General features: G+C 37.4%; 1 protein-coding gene across 3 annotated transcripts in view; it reads left to right on the top strand.

Annotated features, from left to right (window-relative positions):
* LOC307167416 (NLR family CARD domain-containing protein 3-like) overlaps positions 1-6,018 on the top strand; it is a 40,765-nt gene extending 34,747 nt beyond the window's left edge. For 2 of the 3 annotated variants that reach the window (XM_079886505.1, XM_079886504.1), the window contains 2 exons: positions 4,409-4,582; positions 5,105-6,018. In XM_079886505.1, the coding sequence (XP_079742631.1) occupies positions 4,409-4,582; positions 5,105-5,141 (211 nt within the window). In that variant the 3' untranslated portion in view covers positions 5,142-6,018. The remainder of the gene's footprint in view (positions 1-4,408; positions 4,583-5,104) is intronic. The other variant, XR_013822777.1, reaches the window with a different exon arrangement.
* Positions 6,019-18,756: the final 12,738 nt, after the last annotated feature.

Here is an 18,756-nt window from a genome sequence, read left to right as displayed (position 1 = left end):
CTGCCAGGTAGGCCTCCACATCACCTGATGGTAAATGTGTCCTCATTGGAATAGCCGATTTCTTTTTCTGCAGGAAAGACAAGACTGAAGTGCTGCTGGTGGCAGGTGTCTCTTCTGTGTTTCTTGCAGGTGTAGCCACAGGGTCACAGAGCTCCATCCTGAGGAGTAATGTCCTCTTCAGTGCCTCCACATCAACATTGTTTGGAAAACAGCTGGCCTTATATCTGGGGTCAAGGAAAGTGGCAAGCAGAAATGTGGAGTTTGCAAAAATTGGTTCGAAACGCCATTTAAGTTCTTTGCTCAGATTGGCTGCTAGTTTCCTTGCTGCTGTGCCTAACCTTTCCCTGGACTCAGCCGCAACATCTTGGCCCTGCCCCACTGTGGCATCCTGATCATCATCACCAGCCATGAACTGATCAGATTCATCCTCAGATTCCTCACCAGCATGCAGTGACCTGATGATGGAGCACAGGCCATGCAGGAGGGGGATGACCTCAGAGATGGAGGCGCTGTGTTTTGAGAGCGCCCGTGTGACCTCATCAAAAGGACTAAGAACAGTGAGCATGTCTGATGCTAACCCCCACTCATTTGGATAGATGATTGTTGGAGCTTTACCCATGTTAGACTCCTGTGTCATAATCTGCACAGCCCTGCGCTGCTCCACCAGCCGCTGGAGCATGTAGAACTTATAGTTCCACCTTGTTTTTACATCTGTTATGAGCGTGTGCTGGGGGAGGTTCAACTGTGTTTGCAGCTCATGTAGTCTGTTGCTGGCTTTGCTTGAGCGATGAACATGGCCAGATATGCTCCTGGCTTTGGAGAGAAGGGATGTCACAACTCTGTCCTTCTCCAGTGCTTTGATCACCACCAAGTGAAGCGTATGGGACACGCAATGGATGTGCCCATATTCAGTCAAAGCTTTCACCATGTTCGCTGCATTATCTGAAACAACAAACCGTATTGTGACAGACTGACCAACAGACTCTTCCCACTCTCTCATCTTTTCCTTAAGGCAGCACAGAATGTTGTTTGATGTGTGCTCAATGTCCAGCACACCAACATTTAGCAGCCCTGCTTTCCTCTGTACTGAAGCTTCCCCTACACGTTCACACCAGTGCCCAGTAAGACAGAGATAGGCATGTGCGTTGTGATTGCTGGTCCAGAGATCTGTAGTGAGGTTGATGACACCTCCTTCAGCTGCCTTAAGTGACTGGACCAACTCCCCTCTCATTGCCTCATACAGCTCAGGCACTACAGTTCGACTGAAATAGTGCCTCGAAGGGATCTTATACTTGGGCTCTAAAAAGCCAACAAGTGTCTTGAAGCCTCTCCTCTCCACCACAGAGAAAGGTTCAAGATCAGTGCAGATCATTTTACCAATCATCTCTGTAATTTGTTTTGACCGGGGATGGTTTGCTGAGAATGGCTGCTTTGCTGCAAATGCAGTGAGTATTGGTGAAGAGGAAGATGAATATGAGCCCTTAGCAGCACCCAGCTGAACACCAGTGACCCAAGAAGGAAGAGGAGAGGAGGAGGAGGTGGCTGATACAGTGGGCTTTCTCATGTGATGAACATATAGCAGATGGTTATGTAGAGATGTTGTGTTGTAATGTTTTGCATCTCTACCTCTGCTTAGCTTGGACTTGCAAAGCTTGCAAATGGCTTTGGAGGGATCATTTTCAGAAACAGTGAAAGAGTTCCATACTGCAGAAGTCCTCTTGATCTTTAGTGGAGGAGGACCTCCATCCCCAGATGCAATATTGGTCTCAGTGGGGGAAAGGTGGGTGATACTGCCACTGTTTTCATTGTCACTGATTTGACCCTCACTGTCCTGCAAGGTTAAGCAAACTCTGACTGGTGGTGCAGTGTCAGCTGAAGTACTATCTGTATCACTCATTCTGTATCACTGATCATGAGAGAGAGAGAGAGGGAGAGAGAGAGGGGGGAAAGAGAGAGTGTGTGTGTGTGTGTGAGTGTGAGTGTGTAGCTTAATTTGTAATATTATTTATACCACAACTACCTTTATTTTTTTATGAAATACAGCAAGAAAGTGTCACTCAGTGCGTGAAGTCAAAAAACTGGTTAGAGCCAGCAGACGGTTTAAAAAAAAAAAAAAACTCTGATGACCGGCAGAGAGGGAGAGAGAGAGAGTGTGTGTGTGTGTGTGTGTGCGTGCGTGTAGGTAATTAATTTGTAATATAGGCTAGTATTAGTTTTATACCACAACTACCTTTATTTATTTTTTATGAAATACAGCAAGAAAGTGTCACTCAGTGCGTGAAGTCAAAAAACTGGTTAGAGCCAGCAGATGGTTTAAAAAAAAAAAAAAAAAAAAAACTCAGATGACCGGCAGAGAGGGGGAGAGAGAGAGTGTGTGTGTGTGTGTGTGTGTGCGTGCGTGCGTGTGTAGGTAATTAATTTTATAATATAGTATTACTATTAGTTTTATACTACAACTAACTTTATTTATTTCATGAAATACAGGAAGAAAGTGTCAGCCACTCAGTGCGTGAAGTCCAAAAACTGGTTAGAGCCAGCTGACGTTTTAAAAAAAAAAAAAAAATCTCCGACAGGCAGAGACGCAACGCGAGTCGCATTCTACCAAGCACCACGTCTGAACAAACCCCACGTTTACCAAAACTCTACTGCTTAATAAGTAAGTACTACAAACCAAAGTAAAAAACAAACCTGCAGCTGAAGAAAACCTAAACGTTTAACGGAAAAGACCCGCGAACCTGAGTGACTGAGGGAGAGACAGAGAGAGCGCTGTTCTCTTCTCAGTGTTCTGTGTGTGAGTGAGCAAAGCGTGACACAGCAACACAATAAATCTGTGTGTACGGGGTGGGGCACTGTGACTAGCCTATCACAGAACGCAGACACAGTCAGCTACCCAATGAGATTTTTTATTTAATCCGAGCACAGATATTGACTCGTATTACTCGTATAATACTCGTACTCGGCAAAAGTGCTTTATCCGTACCGGATACTCATTTCATCCGAGTATCCGGCTCAACTCTAGTAACTAATTACATTTACTTTCATTCAGCTGTTTCTGCAATCTACTTAGGTTTATGATGTTTTTGGGAAATGCGGCCTTGTATGTTTTGATCTGAGTTAGTGAAGAGTGTGTCTTTGTTCTCTACAGGTTGATTAATTGTGGTGTCACAGGTAAAAGTTGTGCTGCTCTGGCTTCAGCTCTGAGATCAAACCCCTCACACCAAATTGCTAAATCTGATCGGATCTATAGAAAAATCGGATTTGGATGGACAGTATGAACATAGCCAATGAACAGAAGAAACACAAGGCTTACGCCGGTTTCACACTGCACGCGTTAGCAGAGCGTAAGCAGCGCACATTTTTTTCGGCGCCCATGTTAACAGATTAGAGCATTCACACCGCACACAGAGGCGGCACGGCAGCGCGTAGCAGGAGCAGAGCAGGAGCAGCAGTGTTTTTTATTTTGGTTTTTTACAAGTTTTTTACTTTGGTTGATAGTTTCGGCGCCCAGTCTATTTTTGCTGCGCCGCTTACGCTGAATTAAAGTGACAATGCATTGATCATGGCCAAAATACACAGCAGTTTTACCCAAAAAGTGCATTGATGATATCTATTGTGTTTTAAACAGTCAATCAAATGACCAACAGCAATTTAAAAAGAAAACAAATGTCCAAAAAAAAACTTGTTTTCTCTTAGGTGTATTTGAAAATGAAATAAAGCAATGCCAACTTACCCATTATAGAGTACTCTGTCTGTACACACGCCGCGGTTCAGCCACGCGTGACAAACGCTGCTAGTGTGAAAGCAAAACGTGCGTGTCCTGCTCCCGCTCACCATACGCACTGCTCCTGCGCTGTTTACGCTCTGCTAACGCGTGCAGTGTGAAACCGGCGTTAAATAGACAGACAAACCAATCAAAGAAACAAGAAACAGCTGAGATTATTTAAACAATGGGTAACCAAGTAAGATAACTGAAACACAGTGAAACAACTGAAAACTAAGACCCAGAACTGAAACATAATACAAAACCCACCCAAACAGAACACAAACTCAGAATACCCGTGACAACAAAATTGCTTCTTTTGTAGCAGAAATAAACTGCAACAGAAAAAGTTAGGTGCCGTGCAAAATGTAACAAATAATTGCATTACTCATTACAAACGTATTGGAGTAAAGAGTACATATTATACTTATTCAAACATTTAATCAATTAGAAAGTAAAACTGGCTAATGTCTTTTATACTCAGTAAAACTACAAAGTAGCCAAAAAGATACTTAAGCACAGTAACTAATTACATTTACTTTCATTCAGTTGTTTCTACAATCTACTTAGGTTTATTATGTTTTTGGGAAATGCGGCCCTGTATGTTTTGATCTGAGTTAGTGAAGAGTGTGTCATTGTTCTCTACAGGTTGAGTAAGTGTGGAGTCACAGATGAAGGTTGTGCTGCTCTGGCTTCAGCTCTGAGATCAAACCCCTCACATCTGAGAAAACTGAGTCTGTCTGGGAATAATCTAGGAGACTCAGGAGTGAAGCTGCTGAAGGATCTGGAGGATGATCCACATTATAAACTGGAGAGACTAGAGTAAGAATAGTTTTTAATAATTTTCATAATATTTTCATTTTAAGTTCAAATAGCTGTTTTACTCACTAGAAATAAAAGGAAATTGTGTGTGAATATTTTGTCAGATAATGAGTCTTAAATTCAGCTTCAGTTTCTGTAGGTCTCTGAACTTTAAACTGTGTTTGATGTTGAGTTTAATTCTGCTCATAGTGTTGTGACTGATTGTAAAAATAATATTTTCATCATTTTCCTTTAACTGTCTCTGTGTGTGATAATCTGAGATAATCTGGGTTGTTTGTTATTAACTGATATTAAATTTAGAGTGGAGTGTACCACAATCATTTCTGCTGGTTCTGTATCAGCTGTCCGTTGTGTGAAAGTGACCTTTCATGTCCTTTTAATTTTATAACAGTGACTTTGAACATCAAATAGAAGCTATATTATCATGTTTGAGAATGAATTAATATATCTTATCTAGTTAGTGCAAAGATTTGACAGACGTAATGTCTCATACTGCATATATGACTGTGTGCTTTATTTTAGGACTAACTTTCAGATGACTAACTGTCTGATCTTCTGATGATCATCTGATGGTGAATAAGGATCCACTACAGAGACTCACAGTCAACAGAATTAACAGAGACTGAAGATACATTGACTTCATTGTTATAAATTAAGACTTCATTTAGATTTCATTGATCATTGGACAGACCCGATGAGGTGGCAGTGAAACACTTTTTATTTCACAGCAGCAAATTACAGTTTCTCATTCATAGATTAACCATTTTATTTGAATAAATGCACAGTATAAATTCAAAAAGGTTGGAGTTTTGTTACAGAGAAAATATAGAATCTGAATGTGTGTTTTTGTCGTACCAGGAGAGGGAGATAAAGACTAATGAAATATAAATTTTCTCACCCTCAAGCCATCCTAGGTGTATATGACTTTCTTCTGATAGTCACTATGGCCGCACTGAGAACTGCACTGTGCATATTTACATCATTGTACTTTAGATTTAGATTTTTTCAGAGTACTGTATCCTATTATAATGAATTTGTGTCATTTTTTGTGTCAATAGCCAAATCTAAGAATAGCTATCAGCACGTCTTAGTGCAACTAAAATTATTACCAACAATCATTTTTCACAATATAGTTTTAAAAAAGCTATAAAGGAAATTGAAAGTGCAGCACATTTAGCTTGTACTTGATAAACAATGAATATAATTTCATTTTATATGTCTGATTATTCATGTTTATTTTTTTTACTTGCATGAAAAAAACTTTGAATTACTGTTGTATGTAAAATACATACAGGTTTCATTTTTTCAATATCAGAATGATCCGTAATGATCTTATTGGATCTGTGCTGATATAAACTCACTGCATCTGTCCTGTTAAACACATTCCCTTGTTTAAAGTTTGTTGCCCATAAATCAACAGTGAATTGTTGTGCAGGATTCCGGCTCCTTCATTTGTTGATGAAATATTTCTCAATCCTGTAGAACTACAGCACAAGAGCAACACCAGATATATCATGCAGACATTAGATTGGATTATCTTTATAAAGGCCTGTGGAATGAGCTGCTTTTGAGCTGCATTTACATGTTTACAGGTACAGCATCTCTCGTCTGCAGTGCAAACACAGGGAACCTTCTTAGAACTTGAGCTAACATTCTGGAAAGGTTCTTTTTAAGTTGTGAACAAATATTCTTCCAGTAACATTAATAGAATGTTTGTTCAGATCTCAAAATGTTAGCACAAAAACATTATTTAAACAGTGTTCATGGAACCTTTTTTTTTTCCTGAAGCATTTTAGTTAGACATTCATCTAACATATTTTGAATGTAACTAGTTACAGAATTTTCAGAGAACATTCAAAAGTAACATTATGATGTTATAATAATGTCTAAGTCTATAATGTTTCCATAACAATAAAATGGAATGTTCTCTTAACGTTCGTTTAACTAAAAAAGACTTGTAAGATGTTTTGAATCATCCAGGAATTTCGTTTTCATAACTTAATGAGATAATTCCCTAAACTTTCTTAGAAAATATTTCTGTAAGCTGGATCTTTGTTTACACATCTAAAAAATCAACCAACAATGATTTACCAACAATTACCAACAATGCTTTCCACTTCAGCTCTAAGACTTATTTTTGAGTGTCGGGTGATTCTGAACTCATAATATACTTAAAACTCGCTCATTAGGACTAATTGTTGTTTATAGACTCATTTTAAGGCATCATGCATTCAGTCACACGATTACAGCAAAAACTCTTTTTCTTTTTTTTTAAAGAAACCTGTGACACATCGGGAAATGCAGAAATCTATAGCTGTAATCTTGATAATTATACAAGTAACTACACAGTCCTCCACACACACACACACACACACACACACACACACACACACACACACACACACACACACACACACACACACTAGTGAGGACATTGCATAGACTTCCATTGATTTTAAATCAGATTAATGATGTTTTATTTGGCCTAACCCGACCTCTGATCCCTAAACCTACCCATCACAGAAACATGTGCATACCCTGGTGAAAAATATGTACTGTATATTTATTGTATTACAAATATATTCCTTTTTCAATAGTCTATTGCAAATATACTAACACAAATTTGTACTAACTCTTTAAATAAATAAAAAAGTATATTAGCATCATACTTTTACCGATGTTTCACAATACAACTTTTAACACATTTTACAATAAATGTAATTCAGTATATTTTCTAAAAAATATATTTTAGAAAAATTTACTTAAAATGAAAGTTCTGTGTATTTCTTTAAAGTGTACTTATTTGAACATTACTTTAAAATATATTTTAGGTAAATTATAAACTGTATGCTCAAAATTGTCATTGAACAATGCACTGGAAAAATACATTATTTAATATCCTGAAGTTGTAGTATATTTAAAGTTCAATTTGAGTATTTTTTTAAAAGTTTACTTCATGCATGGAATTTACTTCATTACTTTATTGGATATTTCTTTCAGAAAGTGTTCAAATGTATGACTAATGCGTTAAAAGCCCATTTTTAAATATATGCAGTGTACAATTGGCAACTCTAATTGTAATTTAAGTGTAAATATATTTACAGTTTTTTTTTCGATTGCTAAACGACAGTGGGCACAACTGGAGTCACATGTGCAAAACTCTAACTACAGTCTTCACAGCAGCAGTTCATGTGGACCAAACTCTAGTTCTTTTTTCATTGCTTGAACACAGTTTTCAAAACTCTACACACTTATCCCATGACTTTAACCACAACCTGCACAACACTCTGGATTTACAGCACTTTGTTCAAATGCTAACACACTGCTGTCAAAACTGTGAACCACACATTCAAAACAGAATAGATTTCAGCCTTGTGCCTTTCAAACACTGCTGATTGCAATTTCAGCTGAAAGGCTCCCATACACAAAATAAATATATTTGAAATATATTTTTGGAATATATGCAAATATTCGAAATTGGCACAATAAATATATTTTAGTTAAATATATGTAAATATATTTCACACTTACTGTAACATCATATATTTTTGTTATATTTCAGAATATATTTCAAAATGATAAATATAAGTGACCAACAATGCAAATATATTTCAATGTATTTGGAATATATGCCACATATATTTTCGACACTTTACGTAAAATATATTTCAATATATATTTTTTCTGTATGGGTGGAGGTGGAAAGTGTTTGGTCACCACCCACATGACCAAATGTCTCTTTTGGAAGCCATGCTTGCCGGATGTGAGGACACGACTGCCAGGGATGGATAAGGCACTCCAGAAGGTTCTTCCCCAGGTGCATGGCAAGAGAGAACATTAGATGTGATGTTGATGAAAACCTGTGGTCTGATGCTAGAGAGAGGCAGGATTAGCCCCTCAATTATTTGTTCGAATTACAGTATGTACTTTTACAGTAGTTTCTACCTTTTTTTTCTCATTACTGTAATTCCGTAAATTACTACAGACTATTGAAGCAAACTGCTAATTTTCATTTACCTTAAAGAATTGTTATGTTCTAAAAATGTAAATAAATCATGTGAAAGAATGTCACTCTTTTCTTTGAAGAAAATATTACTTTGTATGAAGTCACTGAAATTGTTCAAACTGTAAAGATGAAAAGTTTGTATTTTCTGTTTTGGTGTTTGATGCTAGTGTTTTTACTCTCAGTGTGTTCTGAGTGACAGTGTGTGTTATCTCAGTGAGGGTTGTGCATAGTGTTTGGCTGCACTGAGCCTGTTTTGAGCCATGTGTTACAGTTTTTTTCGATTGCTAAACGACAGTGAGCACAACTGGAGCTACATGTGCAAAACTCTAACTACAGTCTGCACTACCAACAGTCACCTGAGCTAAACAGTTCACATCGCCTGCAAAACTCACTCCAAGCAACACAACTCTTAACACATGGCTCAAAACAGGCTCAGTGCAGCCAAACACTATGCACAACCCTCACTGAGATAACACACACTGTCACTCAGAACACACTGAGAGTAAAAACACTAGCATCAAACACCAATACAGAAAATACTAACTTTTCATCTTTACAGTTTGAACAATTTCAGTGACTTCATACAAAGTAATATTTTCTTCAAAGAAAAGAGTGACATTCTTTCACGTGATTTATTTAATTTTTTAGAACATAACAATTCTTTAAGGTAAATGAAAATTAGCAGTTTGCTTCAATAGTCTGTAGTAATTTACGGAATTACAGTAATGAGAAAAAAGGTAGAAACTAAAAGTACATACTGTAATTCAAACAAATAATTGAGGGGCTAATCCTGCCTCTCTCTAGCATCAGGCCACAGGTTTTCATCAACATCACATCTAATGTTCTCTCTTGCCATGCACCTGGGGAAGAACCTTCTGGAGTGCCTTATATCCCTGGCAGTCCTCTGGACTCGTGTCCTCACATCCGGCACGCATGGCTTCCAAAAGAGACATTTGGTCATGTGGGTGGTGACCAAACACTTTCCACCTCCACCAATACAGAAAAACAATATATTGAAATATATTTTACAGTAAAGTGTAAAAAATAGATGTGGCATATATTCCAAATACACTGAAATATATTTGCATTGTTGGTCACTTATATTTATCATTTTGAAATATATTCTGAAATATAACAAAAATATATGATGTTACTGTAAGTGTGAAATATATTTACATACTAATACTGTAACTAAAATATATTTAGTGGGCCAATTTCGAATATTTGCATATATTCCAAAAATATATTTCAAATATATTTCTTTTGTGTATGGGAGCCTTTACAGTTTTTTTCAGTCGCTAACAAGCGTTTGTCCAACCAGTGTTCACATTTTCAAAACTCTAAACACAATTAGCACAGCATCAGTCTTTTGTGGCCATACCATTCACATATTTCTTGTATTTTTCACACAATATGCAGTCAGTGAACACATTTCCATAATGCTTAAATTTTCTTAACAGACAAGCTATACCTCCCAACAAAATTATAGAGTGTTTTTGTAGTATTTACAAATGTTAACACACAACATCCCACAACAGCAAAAACAATATTCCAAACCTTAGATACAGTATGGACTGCATTTATTTACCATTTACATGAAACTTTTACCATTTTTGTAAATTTCATGATTTTAGCAAAATGTGATTTTGATTGCTAGCAAAATGTGTTGCTTTTTGAACAATGTCATGAAGAAACAAGCTTTTCGAGTCCATATGCATCTTCCTGTAATGATGCTGAAAATCCAGCTTTTCATCACAGAAATACTGTAAATTACATTTTACACATGACATACATATTTTTAAAAAGAAATCAGTTATTTCAAATTGTACTAATATTTTACAATATGAAAGTTTTTTTAAAAAAAAACTCTGCTTCTGCAATGATATCAGTTCAAAAACAATATATCAGTGAGAGAGTCAAGGAGCTACAACGACAATATGTCCAGATATAGTGTACTGTATATTCAATTCAATGTCCAGTTCTATAAGCTTTGCACTTTGCAAGTAGGTAACCTACACAGTAATATGTTACAGTACAGTATAGTATACAGTGATGATATGATTTACATAAACTTTGTTTTGAGAGTTATGGAATTGGAGGCCAACCAGGCCCCTCATGAATTCATATACATAGATGAGGCAGGATTCAATCTGGCCAAAAGGCGTCGACCTGGACAAAATGTAATGTTTTTGCTGTTGTTTTTTTGTTCAGAATGCTCTTGTGTGTTTCATGGATATTTTTCTACTGTACCTCCTGTAGTAAACAGTAAAGGAATAAAAACTGATTTGCTTTTTACTGGAATGTTTATGAATGTGAACAGTACTGTACATGTGGACATACAGTTCCCAACCAAGAAATTTAGTGTAAAACGGTGGATTGCATGTTTTGCATGCAGATACCTGTAAAACTGAAACATAAAAGTCTATGCAGTTTTAGTAATGTCAACAATAGCCAGTATTTTGAAACCTGGTGTACTTTGATTGACTGCATGTACCTTGTGAAGTGAAAACAAGTGTTATTCTTTGACAGAATAATTTCATTTTGAGTCAGATTTCCAGTGTTTTGGTAAAGTTAGTGTGTGCACAGATAAACATGTGTTCTGTTTTGAAATGAAGAGTTAGTGTATATTTAACTAAATGTGTTTTTGAGAAGACAATTAACCATTTGGCCAATTGTGTTTTGTAGGTGTGAGTCTGTGTTAAGAGTTTAGAAAAATTATCTGAAGTATGGGTAAGCGCTTGTTAGCGATTGAAAAAAACTGTAAGCTGAAATTGCAATCAGCAGTGTTTGAAAGGCACAAGGCTGAAATCTATTCTGTTTTGAATGTGTGGTTCACAGTTTTGACAGCAGTGTGTTAGCATTTGAACAAAGTGCTGTAAATCCACAGTGTTGTGCAGGTTGTGGTTAAAGTCATGGGACAAGTGTGTAGAGTTTTGAAAACTGTGTTCAAGCAATGAAAAACGAACTAGAGTTTGGTCCACATGAACTGCTGCTGTGCAGACTGTAGTTAGAGTTTTGCACATGTGACTCCAGTTGTGCCCACTGTCGTTTAGCAATCGAAAAAAACTGTAAGAGTTGTGTTGCTTGGAGTGAGTTTTGCAGGTGATGTGAACTGTTTAGCTCAGGTGACTGTTGGTAGTGCAGACTGTAGTTAGAGTTTTGCACATGTAGCTCCAGTTGTGCTCACTGTTGTTTAGCAATCGGAAAAAAACTGTAATACGTTTACACTGGTAGAGAAAAATCATGTTACAATCGGACACACAAATCTATATTAAACCAACAGCACGTTTAAAATACAGTTACACATCCAGAAAATATGAGTTGAGTGGTTGAATCTTATTGGAATTCAAATGTCTCTTCAACTGAGGGCTTGAGGCACAAGTTAACAGGCACTGCATGAAAAGAGGTGTATCCGGACCAGTATACTCCTGTATACACTGCTGAAATTCGGAAGAATCCAGGAGTATACTGGCCGGATAGCTCAAATTCCATGGGTCTGTATATATCCGTATACATCCGAAATGATACCAAATCGGATGTATGTTGTGGACGTATGCTATAGCCATTTGTTGCCATGGCAAGTAATCCCATCAAAGTTTTTTTCAAGAGAACATTTTCACACCTTTGTGCACCTTTTGGCCTTCCCCCCTATTGGTCCTTTTCTTTTAAAACCAAATCACTTCCCAATCACTTCCCATAATGAAACAAAGAAGACTTTTGAATGATATGTACATCAATAACCTTGTGTATTCTGTCCCTATGTGATAGCTCATTGTGATACGACACTTGGACATCAATTCGGCTGCTTTTTTAACGCAGTTCGAATCCCATAATATGACTTTTATTGGCGTTTTTGTTAAATAAACTTTTGCCATTGCAAGTAGTGATGGGACGGTTGATACCGATGTTTGTATCGAAATGACAATACCACGTGATTGATGACGTTTGAAGTTTTGAACTTCATGCTGTATCGGAAGGTCTGATTTTTTTTTTCTTCTTCAAACATTTAAAAAAAATTAAATTAAAAAATCGAAAGGTCCAAACAGCGGGACTTGAAAAAAATTGGCACTTCACGACCTCATTTGATGCATGAAATGGGAAATGATTATGGAGGAGGCATTAAATATAATTTGCTTGTTATTTTGTCGTGTAAAAAGTAAATGTTAATATTATAGTGTAATTGTTCATTGCTTGTACATGTTTATATTAAAGTGTATTTGTTAATTTTATAATAAAAACCCTTCATCTTTTTAAATGGATGAATTTGGGTTTTACTGCCAGTTTCTGGGCCACATATTTCCTGCGACTCTCAGCCGGATCTGTCTTTGGGCCAGACCTGCGCCACATAAAAAAAGGCACTTTTCAGTGTATGGAAAAGTGATGTTTTTGATGTTTATGATGTAAATTGATGTTTATCCCACATCAATAAATGGGAATCATTTTACAAGCTGTGAGCCACATCTGGGCCAGAGGAAATTGTCTGTGTCACACAATCCCTTATCGTCATAATATTGTGTGCATTATTAAATTATTTGCCTTGCAGTGCTCTAAATCACCGGTCTTATCACAAACACCTGATATCAATTCACACACATACTCAGACGCCCTATATAAAGAGACTCATATCTTCAAGTATATATTCATTCCCTTTTTGTATTTTTTGTGATATTCATTCTCCTACTTTTTTGACTTTGGACTGGTTCTCTGGAGTATAGTTATTTGCCTGACCTCTGCATGTTGGATTTTAGACTGTTTGGCTTGTGGTACTTTTAAGTAGGATGAAGGAAAAAGTATAATTAAAGAACCTTACAATCAGAAATGCCAAGGAAATTGGAATGAATGTAAAACAGGAACACATTTTTATAATATACACAACAGCGTGAGACAAAGTAAAATGACACAAAAATTTAAGCAGAAGATCAGATACTTTTTAACATGACTAAGGATGGGCCATACAAAACTTAATATAATAGGAAAACACAGTAGTATTATATGAACTATGCCAAGTAATGGAAACAATTGATCATGTGTTGTTATTCTGTTCTATGAACAGGAAAGAAATCAACTAAAAGAAAACTACAGAACATAGGATGTAAATAATTTACAACCAGCTACATCAAAAAGGGTCTGGTAAAACTACAGATAGTTTTAAAATTCATTAAGAATAGTAGACTTAAAAACAGAATATAGATATCATCATGTTATACATCCAAGGGCCCTATTTTAACGATCTGAAACGCAAGTGTCAAAGCGCAAAGCGCAAGTAACTTTGTGGGCGGGTCTTGGCGCTGTTGCTATTTTCCCGGCGGGATAAATGACTCTTGCGCCCGGCGCAAATCTAAAATGGGTTGGTCTGAAGTAGCTTCATTATTCATAGGTGTGGTTTGGGCGTAACGTGAAATAAACCAATCAGAGCGTCATCTCACATTCCCTTTAAGAGCAGGCGCGCTTGTTCTATAGCGGAGTCCTATTATAACGGCGTGCTTTGCCAGGCGCGCGCCAGGATCGGTTCACAGCCAAGGAGAGCAACGCTCTCGTCAGGGACGTTGGGGATGGAGAAACCCACCCAAATTAACTTCGGTTAAAAAGGCGTATGATAATTTGGGTAAATGTGTAAGCTAGATGTATGCTTTTATAATAAATTGTCTATCTATCTATCTATCTATCTATCTATCTATCTATCTATCTATCTATCTATCTATCTATCTATCGTAATATGATTTGCAAAAATGAAAACTGCTGCTTCTGTGTAGATGAGAGAATCAAAGTGTATGCGCGTTGTGCACACGCTACATTGATTATGACAAGCATGCGCCCTTAAAATAGCATATGAATAACATGCGCAACGCGCCACTGACTTTAAACTATTTTTTCCTGGTTAGTGGCGCAATTGTTTTCTAAACCTGCAAAATAGCATGAAGGAACGTTTGCGCCGGAAGGGAACACACCTCCTTTTTTGCGCTGAACCGCCCAGGGAGCGCAAGTTCATTCCCTAGTTTAACGACGTGCTTCTGTGGAGGGAAAAGCGCGCTTTGCGCGGGTGCAAAATAGGAATGATACATGCGTCGGTGTCAGGGATGGATTACTGACCGGGCCTATGGGGCCAGTGCCCAGGGGCCCTTGCCTACCAGAAGCCCGGGGGGGCCCTGGGGTTTAAGGCCACGCAATCCAGTTTGGTTCAGAAAACCCATTAACAATGAAAACAAATGTTTATTAATTCTGTAATATATGTGTACCATAGCCTACACAAGGCCTCTTAAACAAGGCACTTGGACTATGAGGGCTCCCTGGAACTGTTGGGCCCTATGTGAATATGAAGGCCCTGTGGAGTTACAAATTTAAGAATCTGTATAAGATCTGCTGATCTTATGTCCTTACATAACATAACTAAGTTAGAACAATACTAGGTAGAGCACATTGCATTTAAGGTTATGATGATGATATCAGCTGTTAATCAAAGTTTCCAGCAAGAGATTCGTGCCAGTCCTGTTCTCTCTATTGTAAGTTAAATGAGTGAGATTGGTAGTCTAACAAAGATATCAATAGCAAGATTAGTTTTAATATTATGTGACCATTGCATATCGACATGATGAAAATATTCATTCAAAATCATTTGTGCATTAATGCTGCATAATTATACCTGAGAATGCATTGACGAGTTTCCACAGAGCACAATGCTTAAGGGAACGTCTGCCAAATCCACCAACTGCGGTAAACGTAGTCTATAATGTGTATTATTTAAAATTACTTTTAACATTTAAAAACAGTCGTTTTCAAATTCCAAAGCTTGCAGAAGGTTCCTAATGGCAATACCGACTTAGGCTACAGCTTTCCTGGTAGCCTTGAGTGAATTAACTTGTCTAAGAAAATGATTCATAAAACGTATAAAATCAGTTGAGCCTATGTTTACTTTCGTCACTGACACAGACGAAAATGAAAAGACTAAGTTCAGCTTTAGGAGGGGAAGAAATAGGCCAGGATAAGAAGACTGGGAGAAAAAGAAATATGAAGATGAGGAGAGCAGGTATTGAAAAATAATCTAATGACAAGGTTTTAAAGCTAGCCTATTTCTTATAATTTTTTGGCCTTCAAAAGTCCTAAATTGCACATATGTAGATCAGAGAAATCCAAATTTTCTCGGGGGAGCATGCCCCCGAACCCCCCTAACTACGCCGGGGCCTTGAGTCTTGTTGCCCAGGGCACAGGAAATTGTTAATCCGGCCAAAAGTAATCAAAAGTAACCTGCCTTGTCTTGTCTGTTGGTGTCAGTGGCCTCTTTGCTTCGGGATTTTTCATTGCGTGAAAAAACGGAGAACAGTGCCAACACGATGCGTGAGATTTGGCAGCCCTGTCTTCACCAACAACATTGTGCATTATATTTATCGAAAAACGATTTTATTATCGATCTGAGGGGGGGCTGGGGGGGCCTTTGGAGATAACTGGCCCCAGGGCCTTTACAAGTCATAATCCGTCCCTGGTCGGTGTACAAAGTCAATTGCGCTGGGTGCAAGATAGGGCCCCTAGACTGAAATCACTTCACACTCCAGTACAGAGGTGGCGCACCTAAAAAGCTGCGACCCGCCAATAATAAACACAAAGAAGAAGAAGGTTTTGTGACACATTCCCAATAGCATCCAGCTGCAGCCCCGCAGACTCACCTCCGGCTAGACACCACTGGCTGGACACCAGTGGATAGACAGCCTATACGTCATTTCCATTTTCTCCGTCATTTCCGTTTCGCCGCTAATTTCTGTTCACCGCTGGATGGACAGCAATTTTATTTCCTATTTTCACCTCTGGATTGACATATATTTATTTTATATTTTCACCTCTGGATAGACAGCATATTTAGTTCTCACCTCTGGATGGACAGTATATTTATTTTATATTTTCACCTCTGGATAGACATATATTTATCTTATATTTTCACCTCTGGATGGACAGTATATTTATTTTTATATTTTCACCTATGGATAGACAGCATATTTATTTTCTGTTTTCACCAGTGGATAGACAGCATTCTTTGCAGGCTTAATTGCACACCTCTTTTCCGTATTGTCAAAGCTGTGTGCAAATTGAAATATGATCTTTATCATATCTCTTTACATAAAACAATTCTCAATAATATACTTAATATTATAACATCAATAATTCATGCAAACTGCATTCACAAGAACCACCTTGAAAATATATATTGTTCAGATCATATCACTATTTTTTGTGACTTAAATTCAGTCTAGATCAATGGACTATAACGTTTTGTCAGTACAACAGACTTGTACATGTTAATTGACCACAGTTTTTTGCCTTGCCCATTTGGATATTCAATTCTTATTTTTTTTTTGTAAATGTAACCACTTCTGTTTTTAAAATATACGTAGATTCACATGATCAGACAATTTACCAAACAATCCAGATCAAATTAACACTTCATGGTTTTGCAATATTTATTGGAAATTACACAATCTAATTAGTAAAATTAGTCAAATCTGACCATCAGAATGAAGATGCCACAGTCAGGCCCGTAAGGATGTGGGGGAAGTCCCTATTTCAAGAGAAAATAAAACATGAACAGTTCCAAATAAACTATTGCACACTGTGCACACCACACCTCATTCCTGCCCCCTAAAACTGGCAGTCTGGGCAATGCTCAGGAAATTCAGGGTCTGTATAAAACCCTCGCAGGTCTCCACGTCTTCCGTTTCCACAGTACCCCACCCAGTCTTTGAAAAAACATCTGCAATTTCTGCATTGTACAATTTTAAAAGGGACACACATGTCTCTTACAGCCTGGGGCAGTTTTTTGACATTCACCACACCTAAAGCAAGAACAGATGTACAATATGATTAGAATGAGCATGTTTATATTTAACTATATTAGAGTACAAGTATTGATTCAAGGCCAATACAGAAATGAAAAATTGATTAAAAACTTACTCTCCAGCCAAGCATAATGGGCCCGGTGTCTAAATTCTAGACTGCTCACCACATCCCTCAAGGCTGTACATGTTACAGTTTTTTACGATTGCTATGACAGATTTTTCAATACTTTTAACAACTTTCCAAAACTCTTAACACAGTTAGCACTACATCCGCCTGTGTAAGCTATACTATTAACACAGTTCTTGTTGCTTTAACACAAAATGCATACAATTAACACAAATTTAAAATGCTTGAACTTCTTTTACACACAAGCTCAAACAAGACCAAAACAATGAATTTTTACTGCCAAATTTACCAATGCTTTAACACTGTATGTCAGAACAGATAACACCATGTTCTAAACCTAACCGTACAGGCTAAAGTCAAGGTAAACAGCTGCTTATATTGTGAATTGAAACACAAATATATCCCCTGTATTTTATTCTATTCTTACTGAGAAACAGCCGATTGAATTATGCAAATAATTAGAAGATGACTCTTTTTTTTTTATTATTCTTCTGGTGCTTTTTCTGTTCGTATATTTTGTATTTTCACATTATTCCATTGCTAGTGAGAAACAGCTGATTGAAGTTATGCAAATATGGGACAATGTGGCATTCCACCATTCCCGTCTAGTCACAGCCTGGTTTGACGCCCATCAGAGGATGATGTCCATTTTCCTTGCCCCTTACTTCCCTTTCCTCAACCCCATTGAGGAGTTTTCTCAGCCTGGAGATGAAAGGTTTTTCACCATAGTCCACAGGACCAAATGTCCCTCCTGTATGCAAAAGATGCTGCATACCAAGACCTCACAGCTGAACACTGCCAGTGGTGGATAAGGCATGTTACTGTAAAAGATTCTTCCCAAGATGCCTTGCCAGGGAAGATATCAGGTGTAATGTGGATGAGAACATGTGGACAAATGCAGAAGACCGGGCAGATTAGAAGATGGCCTTTTCTGTTTGTATATTTTGTATTTTCACATACAGTAATACTGTAAATGGCAGCTATAAATGTCCTGTTGCAAATAAAGCCGTTACAGCAGTAATTCTGTCTCTGTCATCTTTTTTTCATAAACCATACATTCCATAAAGCTACTCTAAGAAGGGTCATTTATTTTGTTGTATTGAATTTCTGCTGCAAAAAAAACAACAACAAAATGCATTTACATTACAAACAAAACAAAAATGTAGAGAGACTTCAAAAGAAACTGCAGTGCAAAACACAATCTATGATCAATATAATA

Source organism: Squalius cephalus (assembly GCF_949319135.1).
Source record: "Squalius cephalus genome assembly, chromosome: 11".
In the NCBI taxonomy this organism is placed as follows: domain Eukaryota; kingdom Metazoa; phylum Chordata; class Actinopteri; order Cypriniformes; family Leuciscidae; genus Squalius; species Squalius cephalus.
The sequence above is the reverse complement of the archived record's forward strand: the minus strand, read 5'-3'. Positions and strand labels throughout refer to the sequence as shown.